Source organism: Podarcis erhardii (assembly GCF_964252035.2).
Source record: "Podarcis erhardii genome assembly, chromosome: 5".
NCBI lineage: Eukaryota > Metazoa > Chordata > Lepidosauria > Squamata > Lacertidae > Podarcis > Podarcis erhardii.
In genome coordinates this window covers 5,256,890-5,271,350 of record NC_138509.1, presented here as the reverse complement: position 1 = coordinate 5,271,350, position 14,461 = coordinate 5,256,890, and the positions used below count along the sequence as shown (strand labels likewise).

Here is a 14,461-nt window from a genome sequence, read left to right as displayed (position 1 = left end):
AGATGAGCGCTGCAACCCCAGAGTTGTTCGCGACTCGACTTAACAGTCAGGGGGTCAGGGGTCCCTTTACCTTTTATTTTATATATAAGACCTTAAAATTCCCATACAGGATCCAGGAGTTAGAAGGAGATTCAGGCATGCAGCCTATCCTCCCGCTCACATACTCATAGAATTGGGGTGACGAGCCTCACGGCCTCTCGGGCCTCCTGTCAAAAGCCTTTTTGGTATCTTACGACCACACTCCTAAATGGAAGAGAGAGTTTTCTCAGCTGTGCAATTATGTTCAGGGACATTCTCCTTTGGATGGATCCATGCCAGTTTTGAACAAATGCACTTGATATTGGTGGAGATGAGCTAACACAAGGTAGATAGTCCATTAGCCGGGGCCTTGAATATAATGTTTTGTGCCAGCCTTAATTGGAGAAAGAAGGGCGTAGCTTGCTGTTTCTAAGTAGTCCTGACCTCATGTTAAGATGTCTGAAATGCTTGCTGCATTCATTTCAGGCTGCCAAGGTCTCTTTCTCAAGCACTTCATTGTAATAATGTTGCAAACCAAATCCCCCCCCCCAAAAAAAGGACTGACCCCTTTCAGCAGGAAAATCATCAGAACCAGCTTTGCCTTATGACTCAGCTGCTAATCCCTATTTGCTCCCTAAAACTGGTGTTCCCAATCACAATTACCTCTTCCTTTAGGATTGGTTGATATAATTGACTAAAGGAACTGTGTAGAATTGTGCTGTAGCGTTTAGTTCACAATAAAAAAGAATGTCCAAAGCCATTTTATAATAGTTTTTCAGATGGTTTAATGAATGGAATTGAGTTTTTGTTCGTTTGTTGTTTGTGTGTTTTACTTTATAAGCTAAAAGTCCATCGGCTCCGGCTGCTTGCCCACCCACCCACCAGGCCCTGGAAGAATGTGGCTCCTACCAGACTTGTTTCTTGATGCTTCCTTGTTTTGAAGAAAGATCACAGCACTAAATGCCATTCGCACACGTCATTCCATCGTGCTGTCCCTCTGACTTTACATGCTGCTGTCCTTGCAGGTTTTATCTTTCCTATGAAAAAAAGGTGTGAGGCTTGAAACTGCACCCCAGTCTGCCGCCTCACAGCCTGTGGTGTGAACCCCTGGAAAAGGAGGGGAAATTGCAGTGCAAAACTAATAGGGAAACAGCCACTTGCACTATAGTCCAATACATCCCAGAAGTGGCTTTTATGTCATGTGAAAGCTCACCTGTAATGTGCAAAATAAGAGTTAGGGAAACTTCAGGAAAATGGTATAAGCTGCAGTGGGAGATGCCTTGTGTTTTCAAACACTACTTTCCCTAACATACAAAGTGGCGTTAACAGGACTATGAACCAAGCAGCTTTTCTAAAGACTGGGATTCATGAGGCAATTCGGCAACACACAACTGAGGGAGCGGATCTTGTTGTAAATAATGGGGAGGGGGGCAGCAAGAGATGGGGAAATTCCCCAGAGGCCAGGGGCATGAGAAGCTGTGCAGCTAGAGAAGGGAGAGATTAGGCAAGAGAGCTTTTGCCTAAAGGCTAGAGGAGAAAAACAGAAGGTCAGTTAAACACATAGCTTTGAAACTGAACTATAGAATCATTTTAGTACAAATTCTTCACATAGGCAAAGTTTTGAAATCCTAAAGAGACAGATAAAAATACCCCTGAGGTTAAAAAAAAAAGCTGTATTATTTTTTTACATACCATTCTAAATATAACATACAATGAAGCGAAAACAACTTTAAATTCTCACATGGCAATTTAAAAATAATTTTCTCTTCAAAATTGAGGTCATCAGTACAAATCTTCATTGTCGCTGCTGAGGAGGATGGGATAGGCTGTTCCTATGTGCTGCCCATGGCGGTAAACGACAATCTCCAGTTCGTATTCCTCTATTCTCACCCTCTGGCGCGTCACTCTTTCATTTGCTTGCAGAAAAATCACAGTATAAAGGGCAAACTCGAACTCGGGGCTGACGCCAATGAAGCTGCTGCCCACGGGCTTCACGAGCCCCTTCCAGCTGAACTGAAGGCTTATAACCTGGTCGTCCTCATCAGGCTGAAAGCAAAAACACAACACATTAGAACAGATACGCCTTTTAAATTATGACTGAATCAAACCAATGAGATTTCTGGGGCCAGGGAAGCAAGCAGGTGATGTTGCAGCGTGGAAAGTGGGGGGTGGGTTTTGCTGGCACTTTCCCAGCTGAGCATGGCAGCAAAGCCCATCTCCCTGAATGCTCAGATGAAGTGAAGCCATTGGTTGTGGGGGGGGGTGGAATTGTGGGGGGGGGGGACACATGTAAATGTAATGCATCATGTCTAAAATCCACTTCGGATGTGCAAGCCCTGGATCTGGGGCTGGATGAGGGCCCATAAACAGACTCTGAGTCCTGGCAAGATGGAGCTGCTGTGGGTCAGTGGCCCCTTAGTCCAGGCGATTGGCACTGGCACCCACAGAAGACTCTTCTTCTTTCAATAAGGCTTTTAAGCTGAAATCTTTCCCAGTCTGCATCTGTCCTGGAATTGTTGAGAAGGGGTGGAGTTAAACTAAGTGGTTGTGTTTGCTTGTGCAGAGGGACTTCGCCTCTCCTCCTTCCTGCTGTATGTGTCCCCTAAATCTGCTTTGAAGGGTTGGGGGGTCCCAGAATAGGTTTAGGGGGCACACAAGGGGACTGGAAATTGTTCCCCATGCTGCGCATGCCCTGTTTAGCACCCCATTGAATTCCACCCAAGATGTTTTTCTTTCTTATCGCTTGCCACCCTGGGCTCCTTTGGGAGAAAGAGCAGGATGGATATTGAATGAATGAATGAATGAATGAATGAATGAATGACAGAGGAATCTGATGCAAGTATAAACCAAGAGAAATCAGAAGCAGGCTTCTAGCTGAAGACGCTCTGGGTTTTTAAAAGTACTCTTCGAAAAATCACGTCCTACGTGTGTTGCTTATTTGCTAACCCAGGCGTAGATTTGTGCACATAAACAGTTGCAGAATGTGCTGTACATTACACACACATACACACACACACACACAGAGAGAGAGAGAGAGAGAGAGAGAGAGAGAGAGAGAGAGAGAGAGAATTGTTTCTTACCCTGTTTTTTTTCTTCCTGGCTACATAGCCCTTGTAGTCAATGTGCCTAAGTTTTTCTTGAAGGTAAAACTGCACCCAGTTGTGCAGTCCCAGGATCTCTTTACCTCGCTTAGTTTCCCCAACAAATACATGTTCGAATCCGCAAGAGTCAGGTCTGCAAAGCAAATCATTTGGGGTTGGGGGTTGAGTGGGGAAAGGAAAAGTATTGTTCAAGGACAGACAGATAGAATCTGATATTTTCACTGTGCCGTGATGTTACACGTTTACGTAGCTGGTTGTACAAGGGATATGTTGTACAGTGTACACATTCAAAGAACATCCGCAATGTCTATCATTTCTGGGGATGTTTGAATATCTGCCCTTGACAAAAGCGGAGGGGAAAACATTCAGTTTTCATAAATGCCTTGTGTTGGACTGGAATTATTAATTTTGAGATACAAGTGACCCTGCTATCTGTTGCATTTAAACCATAGAACTTGGGGGAGCCAATTTTATTTGATGTTGTGTTTTTCAATGTCTCTTAATCTGGTTTGAATATTGCAATAAATATATTGGTCACTTGAAATATAAAAGAGTTCCAAGTCAATACCAATAGATCTGATTTTGCTGTGTATGGGTTGGAACCATCTGGATTTATAAGAGTCCTTAAGTAAGTCTGAGAGCAGATTGGCAAAAACTCTTGCACTTGCACTAAGAACATCTAAAGAGCCCTGTTGGAACAGACCAAGGATCCTAATAATAATAATAATAATAATAATAATAATAATAATAATAATAATAATTTATTTCTACCATGCCCACTCTGGGCATCTTTCAACAGAACATTAAAAACAGAATGAAACTTCAAACACTAAAAACTTCCCTAAACAGGACTGCCTTCAGATGTCTTCTAAAAGTCAGATAATTGTTTATTTCCTTGACATCTGATGGGAGGGCGTTCCACAGGGCGGGCACCACTGCTGAGAAGGCCCTCTGCCTGGTTCCCTGTAACCTCACTTCTCGGATAGCTGTTTATTTCCCTAACATCTCTACTTTCCCATGTAAACATAGAAGATTGATATCCTCCTACAGAGTGTATTTTCTTACTCTTTAGCTTCAAGCTGCAAAGTCTGTACAATATTTGGATATTACATCATTCAAGCTATGGTAGAGTCTATTAAAAATCAGCCATACCCTTTTCCTCCATCCCTGGAGTAGAGGTGAAACCAAATAGCATAGAGCTGAGACTTGAAATCCTTCAGATCTGGTTTAGTCCAGGTTTTTTTAACTAAATATTGATGGGTAAGCTGGAAGAGATGAAATTGACATGAATTGGGGGGGTGTTAAAATCTTAACATATACCTCGAGTTTCAGAGTGTTTGCAGAGTTTCCTGCAGAAGAAAGGTTCAGAAGGTTTCTGGGAAGACAAGACTGAGAGTGAAGTCTCACATATTTATGGGAATCAGAGATCTGTAAAAGCCAGTGCCTTAGCAGAGAGGAATTGTTGTTTGACACAGTCATGATTCACTCCTTCTCTAATGTCAGTGATCTCTTTAGCCAGGGCAGAGTTCAGACATGCTGAGGTTCTAAGCTATGTCAAGCTCTAACAGAAAGGACAGTGAAAACAATAAAGAGTATGTCTTCCCTGTTTCCTTTATTTTTTAACCAATTATTAAGACTTGAAACTGACAAGAAGAAAAAAGTACTTAGAGACTCCTCACAATCTGAGGCAATGAACTATAGCTTACTTAGATGGAACTAACCTGTAAGTAAATTTTTGATTGGCTATAGACAGTACTGGATTTAAAGATACACTGACTATAGCTTACTTAGTTTTCCTTTAAATCCAGTACTGTCTATAGCCAATTAAAAATTTACTTACAGGTTAGTTCCATCTTCTTAACGTGTCAAAAGAGCAAAACTGTTTTAACTAGATGCAGCATTTTGAACATGAGCTTAACTTTTGAGTGCTTATTAAAAAACAAAGCCCAGGATAGATAGATAGATAGATAGATAGATAGATAGATAGATAGATGATAGATAGATAGATAGATAGATAGATAGATAGATAGATAGATGATAGATAGATGATAGATAGATAGATAGATAGATAGATGATAGATAGATGATAGATAGATAGATAGATAGATAGATAGATAGATAGATAGATAGATAGATAGATGATAGATAGATGATGATAGTGAGGAGATTTCACCCCTCCCATATCCAAGAATCTCCTGAGGAGCCTGCTGATTCTACAGAGAGGAGGAGCAATGTTCAGCTTTCTACTTAGTCAGTGAGTGAATCAGTCAGCGAGTGAGTCAGTCAGTGTATCGGGGAGAGAGAGAGTTAGAGATCGTGTCTAGAGATAAGGTTGCTGCTAAGAGCAGCTGCAGACTCTCAGTGTAGCATTGATTTATGCTTAGATCTTTTAGCTCTGTATATAGTTTTGTATCATAGTTGTAGCTATAGAATAAAAGGAAGATATTCTACAGAGCTGCTCTCCGAGTGGTTTATACTCTGCAAGACTCTGCAAAACTCTGCTGCGCAACGACTGTATTATTGTGCAAGTGAATCCGGTGCTCTCAGCTCTAAACTGTGAGTCCACAGCACGGTGACCTGTCCCTGTGAGAAAGGTGGTCGCTGGCAGTGCTACCCAGCTCGCCTAGCCCAGTCAGGGTTGAAGTGCATGAGTCCAGTTGGTGCACTGGCTCAAGGGCGATGCTGACAGATAGATGATAGATTAGATAGATAGATAGATAGATAGATAGATAGATAGATATAGATAGATGATAGAGATAGATAGATAGATAGATAGATAGATAGATAGATAGATAGATGATAGATAGATGATAGATAGATAGATAGATAGATAGATAGATAGATAGATAGATAGATAGATGATAGATGATAGATAGATGATAGATAGATAGATAGATAGATAGATAGATAGATAGATAGATAGATAGATGATAGATAGATAGATAGATAGATAGATGATAGATAGATGATGATAGATAGATAGATAGATAGATAGATAGATAGATAGATAGATAGATGATAGATAGATATAGAGATAGATGATAGATAGATAGATAGATGATGATAGATATAGATAGATAGATAGATAGATAGATAGATAGATAGATAGATAATGTTCATTTATAATTAGGTTCATATATATTAGGTACATTTAGGTTGCAGAATCCCAGGACCTCTAATGGGCACTGGTGCTGCTGAACTAAAGCAAAATATAGGCATTCCTACCACTCCTGTACTCACTTTCATCACTTCAGTTTCTAACAGTGCATCGAGAAAGCAGTTATTTTCAGCTATTTCCTCTGCCGTCACCAGCTCTGCCATACCAGTTGATGTCTCGTAGTTGTCCAGTAGGGAGATAAAGGCTATAAGAAGAAATATATCCCTCAGATTAATTCAGTATGTGGAAAGAAAGATAAGTTTCATTTATGTTCCTTACGCAGTGGGCACAGTGTTCAAATACCAATTTATGTGTGGACTCTCTTATCACTCAGGCTGCATCCACACAAGGGCGTCTTACCCATAGAGGCTGGAGGTGCGGGGCGCTGGGGCGCCAAGTTCTGGAGGGCGCCAGGGAAGAGACAGAGGGTAGACATGGCGCCTCCTGGCATCAGCTCACCACCCTTGCCTGCCTCGCCGAAGCAGTGCCGCGTCCGGAGCCTCCGTCTGCCATGGCCACCGTGGCACGAAGCAGCCAGCTGCATCCAGCCTCCGCCTCTTCCCCGCTGGAGGAGCCGCCCTTCAGCCGCTGCTCGCCTCCTCCAGCCCTGCCAACAGCGCTGTCCTCCCTAAAAAAACTCTGGGAAACGGGGGGGGGCGCCAAAGGGAGCTTTGTACCACGGCGCCGGATATGCTTAAGACAGCCCTGCATCCACACAATACATTTAAAGAACACTGCCCCCCCCCCGAGAATCCTGGGGTGCTGGGAATGATAGCTCTGTGAAGGGTAAACTACGGTTCCCAATATTTGGGGGGGGGAGTAATGTATTTTAAAGGTGCAGTGTGGATTCAGCCATTGTCTCATGCCACATGCCCTAAGTAAAAAGTTTCCCTATGAGTTGCAAGGGACTAGGGCCATCAGAAAAAAGGGGCCTTTGGGCTATGGTTGCAAACTTTAAGTGCTATAAGCAGGACTAGGTGTTTGCTGTACAGCACGTAGCACACTCTGTGAGAAAGATCCCGGAAATTTCCACTCCCATACAGTGGCCGTGACTCAGGGCTCCTCTGCTGCTTTCAGTGAAAACCTTTTCTTTTATTTTTGCCTTGTAAGTGGAACTCCTCCTGCTCCTGGTGTGTGTGTTAGGGGATGTGAAAGTGTAGGCCATGGGATGCAAGGTTTCTGTTTGTGGGAAAATAAAATCCTGTGATCTTCCGACTGGAATAAACCAGCTACTTGAAGTATGCAGCCATGTTTCGTAACAGGCAAATCTCATGTGTATTTTTCCTGCACACACCCACTAATAAAACGTATGCTAAAGTGGTTTGCTACCGACTGAATATATCAGTGGCTCTCCTAATTTGTAACTCTACTGGTATGGTTATATTTATATATGGGCTTATTTATATCGTTTTAATTGGCATGGTTTTCTTCAAAGAATCCTGAGAGTTGTAGTTTGGCTGTTTGGGCAATCTCATAGCTCCCCCTCTCTCTGAGTCTGGGTTTTTGCTAATAAAAATCAACATTAATAATAAATTAATAAATAATAATATTTTTTTATTTATACCCCGCCCTTCCCAGTTTAAAAACTGGGCTCAGGGCGGCTAAAAGCAAATATAAAACATTGATTAAAATGCAGCTTAAAAACAGCATCTAATACAACATAAATGCAGCATCAATTACAATAAAATTTAAAAATTCAGGGGTCATGGGGGGGGCGTAATCAGTAAACACCAAATGATCACCAGGGCTAACTGGCCAAGTTGGTCCTACAAGGGCCAGCGAGGAGACCAGGGAAGAATTTAAATGTGGGGTCCCAGAAGGGTTTTTTCATAGAAGAGGAAAGGGGAAAGGGAATAGAGGATCAGGCTAATTCAAATTGAAGGCCAGGTGGAATAGCTCTGTCTTACAGGCCAGACGGAGGTCATGGGTCCCTTTACCTTTACCTTTACCTTTACCGGCCCGACGGAAGGAGGTTAAATCCTGCAGGGCCCTAGTCTCATGGGACAGAGCATTCCACCAGGTCGGAGCCACCACTGAAAAGGCCCTGGCTAGTCTGGCTTCCTTAGGGCCCGGGACCTTTAAGCTATTATTATTCATGGACCTTAGGGTCCTCTATATTAAATATCTCCCTCAAATGGAAGAAGGGTGTGCTGTACAGTTAAACTGCAAGGGAGGAGCCTTACTTGAATAAGTTTCCGTGTTCTTCAGACGTTGCTCATTTACGCTGCAAAACAACGGTTCAGAAGCGCTGTCTCTGGCTGCATTACTGCCCTGCGGTACATAACCAGCTTTCCCCTGTAAGCAAAATGTGGAACTATGATGGATGTGTACTGCGGTTTTAGGTGAGCCATCTGAAAAGTTATTTTGCTTGTTGACTCCAGCCCCTGACAAACTTGGGTTATGGGAAAAAATGTAAAATACAGATAATAACTCCCTGTATCTTTTACGTAAGCTCTGCTCATACGCTTTACTCACATGTTCCTATGTGGCAAGCAGCCCAGCCTACAGGCTCCCATGGTTTCAGCACAGGTGTCTACAAGGAAGGAGCCTTCAGTGGCACGGCTGAATGCGCAAAATGCCCTCCCTGCGGATGTTCACGCCATATGCACAGACACCAGAGGGTGGGGATAGTCGGATGGGGTGGGTCTTCGTGGCACGGCCAATGCTCACTTTTTGGGAGAACACAGGAGGGCTAAGCATAGTGACACATATAACTGATACCTGTAAGGAAATGGTATAGTCTTTTCCAGGCACAAAGCGGTTCACATCAGCATCCCAGAGCTCATTGAAAAGCTTGGAGAGTTCCTGATTCAGAATCTGCCTGCAAATAAGCATAGGCAGAGAAGCGAGTTTTTTTCAAAATCAACACAAACATAGATCAGATAGGCAATTCCTGGCTTGGGGAGAGCAATGGCGTGTAGTTGGTGGAGCACACAGAGAGGAGTGCCCTGCCCCAAGGGCTATTTCACACAGGCTGCTCGCGTGGGGTAAACCACCGTGGGTTTGCCCCCCTCCTGCAGCCCAGCAGCAGTGACACCTCTGCACCCTTTCAAGGCCTCCCTTCAAAAGCAGAGAAGGAAACCAAAAGCACCCCATCAGGAGCTGTGCAAATGTGCTGAAAGTGCTTTTTCATGCTTATGCAGAATCAGCTATATTTGGGGACAGGAAATGCAGAGAACGAATGATAAGCTCAACTGAGTCTAAACTCTCTTACTCTGCTCTTAACTCCTATCCTTTGGCTCAAAATATGTTCCTCAATATGGCTTTCTTTTTTCTTTTTTGCAATTGGCAACCTCATTTGCCAATTGGCTGTGCCTCATTCCACTTATAGGTTCTTGCAGCCCGCATGAACTTAGAGCATTGTTGACAACCAAGCAACATGCCAGTTCAGACTTCGTGTCAGAAACATGGGAGCAACAGAGGTGCAGACCCTCTCCCTGTCCCCCCCCCCTGCCCCGGAGCAGAGCCTTGTCTGGACATCAGCCCCGAAGACTTTTCATAGCTAGGACAAGAATTGTGCCAGGAGACCACTTGTGAGGAACCTCTCATCTGTGGGCCAAATTAGGCCCACCACACTTGTGAGGTTGTACCGCCAGACCACTTCTGGTGAGCCAGGCATGCCTTTCCTGTACCGGACATTTAAGCCAGTAGCATTACAAAATCATTCAAACACTGATGGGAATTGAATTTTTCTTTGACACCACAGCTTGAAGCTTAAGCCTGCTGACATCATATGATTGCAGGGGATTGACAGGAGGGTAGCTCTGCCCACTTGTCAATGTGGCCTGCAAAACGTTGGCCTTCCAGCAACCAGAGGGGTCTGCCCAGTCCTGCACAAGACTAAGAAGCCTGACACAATGAACAGGCCTCTTCTTCACTTCCACAGACCTGTTTCCAGTCTCCAAATTCACAAGAGGCTCATCAAACATGGGGTGTATTTTTTTGCCATATGAACTCTGCTGCATCCTTTTCAGGAGCATCATATATGGCACTGTGAATGTTCCTTCAAATCTAGCATAACCTCTTTGCCAGCTTTTATCATCAGTCAGATGTAAGGTGCATACAATAATATTTTCTCTCAGAATGTAAGAAATTCGTATTTAAGGCAAATGTGTGAAAACTCATTCCCCCCCCCCCGCCCCCCAGTAACACCATCTAAAAGTACAGGAAGAACTGAGAACTTTGAGGCGAGGCAGAATCAGAAATGGTGAGTGCCTACTTTGGACAGCTTTTGCAAACCTAAGTATAGAAGTCTCATCCCCAGCCCCCAACTAGCCTCATGGTTTTCTCTGACTCACAGATATAATGACTTTTCACTCATGTGAAAACAATTCTCATTAAGCTGCAGTCCCATAAGCAGAATATAGAATTATTTGTGGTGTGATATATTCAGAATCGTGACAAGACTACACACACACACACACACACACACACACACACACCATTGCTTCCTTTTCTTGCTATTAATTTTTTACTGGTGTCCCTACAGTGGAATGTTGACTCCATTTCTAGTATAATCTTATACATGTCAACTCAAAGGCAAATTCCCAAGTAAGCATGTATAGAATTTGAGCCTTCCAGGACAACTTTAGCAGCATAAGGAATCAAGAGACAGGCACAAAATGTCGTGATAATCTGAAAGACAAAAAGGAGTGTGGCCAGATGTTCCAATGGCACATCTTCTACAAATGCAAAATACCGTATTTTTTGCACCATAACACTCACTTTTTTCCTCCTAGAAAGTAATGGGAAATGTCTGTGCGTGTTATGGAGTGAAAGCCTACGGGTGGCGGGGGGATCTGCTGCAGTCGTGAGTAGAGGATCCATGGTTCCCCTTCCTTCCCTTCTCCGTGGTTACAAAGCATGGATCCACATGGATCCTCAGGATTTTTGCATTGGGCTACTCCAAACTCACTGTCAGATGACATGTCTGTGGCCACAGCATGAACCACAAAAATCATATATCCACTATTTCGTTTAGAATATTTTTTTTCTTGTTTTCCTCCTCTAAAAACTACGTGCGTGTTATGGTCTGGTGCGTGTTATAGAGCGAAAAATGCGGTAAGTTTGACTTAAAATACTGTACACCTGCCTTGGTCTAATTGTTTAAATAAGGAAGAACAACAATTTACCTATTGACTTACCACACAGGAACAATCAGCTCTTGTCCAGATTTGCCACAGCATAAACCCAGCTTTGAGCAAGCAAGTTGCAAATTGCAGGGAGGAAAACTGATGACAAAAAAGGGACACCCTAACCCTAACCCAGGGGTAGCCAATGAGATGTCTTCCAGATGCTGTTGGACTACAACTCCCATCATCCCTGACCATTGGCCAAGTTGCCTGCAAGCTGGAATCCAAAAATATCTGAAGGGCACTGTTGGTTACCCCAGCAATAATGACACACGGCTTAGATATTGCATGACGCACTGAAATGCATTAAGTGTCTAACGTGAAAATGTTCCTAATCTCTAGAATGTTGTGAAGAAAGACTCTCCTGAGACTATTGCAAACTTGAAAGAAATGTGCTGAGGTCCCTAGGTGCACTTTGGCTAACAACAAAAAGAACTACAACCACATCATTAAGATTTGCTCTGTGACCATGAGATCATAAAGGTAAATAAGAAAGTGAAACCTTCTTCTTCCCAAATAGCTCTTGGAGAAAAGAAAAGTAGTCTCCTTCTCTGGAGAATTTATTTATTTTGGAACTTATAATTACTTTCAAATTTCATTTCTTCTTTTTCGAACAAAGGAAGCTTAAAGAGTTTTGAGATTCCAGGAAAGGGAATCCCATCATTCTGTTAAAATAAGTTACATTCTTGTCTGATAAAAAGTGTTTGCAGTAAAGTCCCACAAAGAGCTTTACAAACTGTATTGACTTCTTTTTCTATGGCACTTGCAATCAACCCCCCCTTAAAAACAATATAATCAGCTCTTTTGCCTCTAATTTTCCATACAGTTGCACCTAGATATTGCCTTTTAAGTGGAACAAAAGAGTTGCATCCTTAATTCTGTGCTGGGTTGCAGCCCGAAACCTTCAAGTTTAGTCCCCAAATCTTGATTAAATATCTAGACTGCAGGCTCCTGTACTTCTAGATGAGACTCAACATTCGCTGAATGACACAACAGGCCAATCTTTGCAAGGGAAACAATTGATTTTCTGTGAATATTGCTGGCCTATCAATGAACTCCTCTCAAAACCATTGTTTGAATTCAGCAAATGACACAATAAAAACCCTGCTCTGTCTATAAAGAATGAAAGTATTCCTCAATAACTTGATGGACAGCAATCCTGTGCTTATCAGCTCAGAGGTAAGTCTCAATGATTTCAACAGAATTGCAGCTTGTGTGGTGTCATACTTGCACCACTGAGCAGATAGTAAACTATAAATTGTTGAGTAAGTTGGGGAAAAGCTCCCCCTCTCAGAAAATGCATGTCTTCTTTCTGGAAAATTACTGCCAGAGTATAAACACTGGAAGCCGGCAGATAGAAGGCTTATTTCAGCAGTTCTAAAACCCTAAGATCTACTTTGCAAAAAGCCACAGCAGATTTTTCTTTTCTTTTAATAAAGCCTGGTTATGCACCATCAGGATATTATTTTGCCTTTAAATCTCTTTTTAAACACCTGTAAGATTTCTTTACATTCAATGTTTCAGCCATGGTTACCAGCTCTAAATAAATGCCTAAGTGCTCTGTGGCTGTACTTTAATTTCTTCCCATTTCAGCCTTGTTGACTGAACTGTAACCGTAACAATTAATAGTACTATTCTATAAACAGAGCTGCACTTGGCTAGGGAAAATGAAACTTCAGTTTAATTGTACAGTACACACAACGTAGAAGTTAAGTAAACCGTCTGTTATAGCTAGGGAATGCAATTTGCATTTGCTAAGCGTAAGATGATTTGCTGGCGCTTATCAGAGACATTGCTACCTAGGATATAGTTTGTAAGTACATTGCATGCTGATTAGATAATAAATCTACACTTTTCCAAGTGTCCCTGGGACCGTACCTGTGATTCTTCAAGCTTAAGTTGTTCCCAGTGCACAGGGCGGCAGCGTAATGCCAAAATATATCTTACCTTTGAGCCATGTTGACCATATGCTGTTTTTCTCCCCCAAACTGACTCACAGTGAGCTGAATGCCCGGTTTCACTTCCAGAGCCCTTTTGAAGCAGCCCTGGACCTTTGCACTGCCTCCTGCCTGGTTACCGGGAGCTGCCTCTCAAGGTGACTGGCAGAGTAAGGAAGTTGTAGAAAGGGACACGTTGCAAAGAGAAGGAAGTAAACCAAATGAACCTGAGGGTTGGGCAAACAGTGACAATATGTGTCCTCCTCCAGGTTCCCACCAGATAGACAGAAACACATCAGCAGGAGCTAAAATGACTCACGTTGAGCTTCAGAGCATTTCCTATTATTATAGATGCATTCAGTGGTGCTGTGGGTTAAACCACTGAGCCTCTTGGCTTGCTGATCGGAAGGCTGGCAGTTCGAATCCCCGTGACGTGGTGAGCTCCCATTGTTTGGTCCCAGCTCCTGCCCACCTAGCAGTTCGAAAGCACATCAAAGTGCAAGTAGGTAAATAGGTACCGCTCCAGTGGGAAGGTAAACGGCGTTTCCATGCGCTGCGCTGGTTCGCCATAAGCGGCTGAGTCATGCTGGCCACATGAACCGGAAGCTGTACACCGGCTCCCCCGGCCAGTAAAGCGAGATGAGCACCACAACCCCAGAGTCGGTCACGACTGGACCTAATAGTCAGGGGTCCCTTTACCTTTAAACTATAAGGCAGAAGCTATAAAGGAAGGCAGGAAGACAGTTAATGTGCCTATCTAACCTGGTGGAGAGGTTTGTTTGTTTGTTTGTTTGTTTGTTTGTTTGTTTGTTTGTTTGTTTAAATCATTTTTGACAAGGCTCCCAGAGTGGCTTGAAAGAGATCAATAAGTAGGAGAAAACTGGATGTGAGATGGTTATACCAGACACAACAACGTCTGCCTGAACAGAAGTGGCAGTCTGCCTCACTTTTGACTGCTATGGTGATCCATTCTCTCCTGAAAATTGTTTGCTTTTTTATTAGTTATTGCATAACTGGCTAAAAAACCACAAGGCACCATATTAAAGCATACCATTAAAAAGAACAATAAATATTTTTAATTTAAAACACACACACACACACAGAGAGAGAGAGAGA

At 42.9% G+C, this 14,461-nt stretch overlaps 1 protein-coding gene across 1 annotated transcript; it reads right to left on the bottom strand.

The window, feature by feature from the left end:
- Positions 1 to 834: 834 nt before the first annotated feature.
- On the bottom strand, positions 835 to 13,642 carry LOC309341490 (poly(U)-specific endoribonuclease-like). Its single transcript, XM_081861036.1, has 7 exons — positions 13,356 to 13,642; positions 8,998 to 9,097; positions 8,460 to 8,571; positions 6,360 to 6,481; positions 4,272 to 4,384; positions 3,099 to 3,252; positions 835 to 2,064 (listed from the first exon to the last, which is right to left on the bottom strand). Exons 1-7 carry the CDS (start codon positions 13,373 to 13,375, stop codon positions 1,801 to 1,803), a joined length of 885 nt encoding a protein of 294 aa, XP_081717162.1. The 5' UTR covers positions 13,376 to 13,642; the 3' UTR covers positions 835 to 1,800.
- Between the last annotated feature and the right edge of the window lie 819 nt (positions 13,643 to 14,461).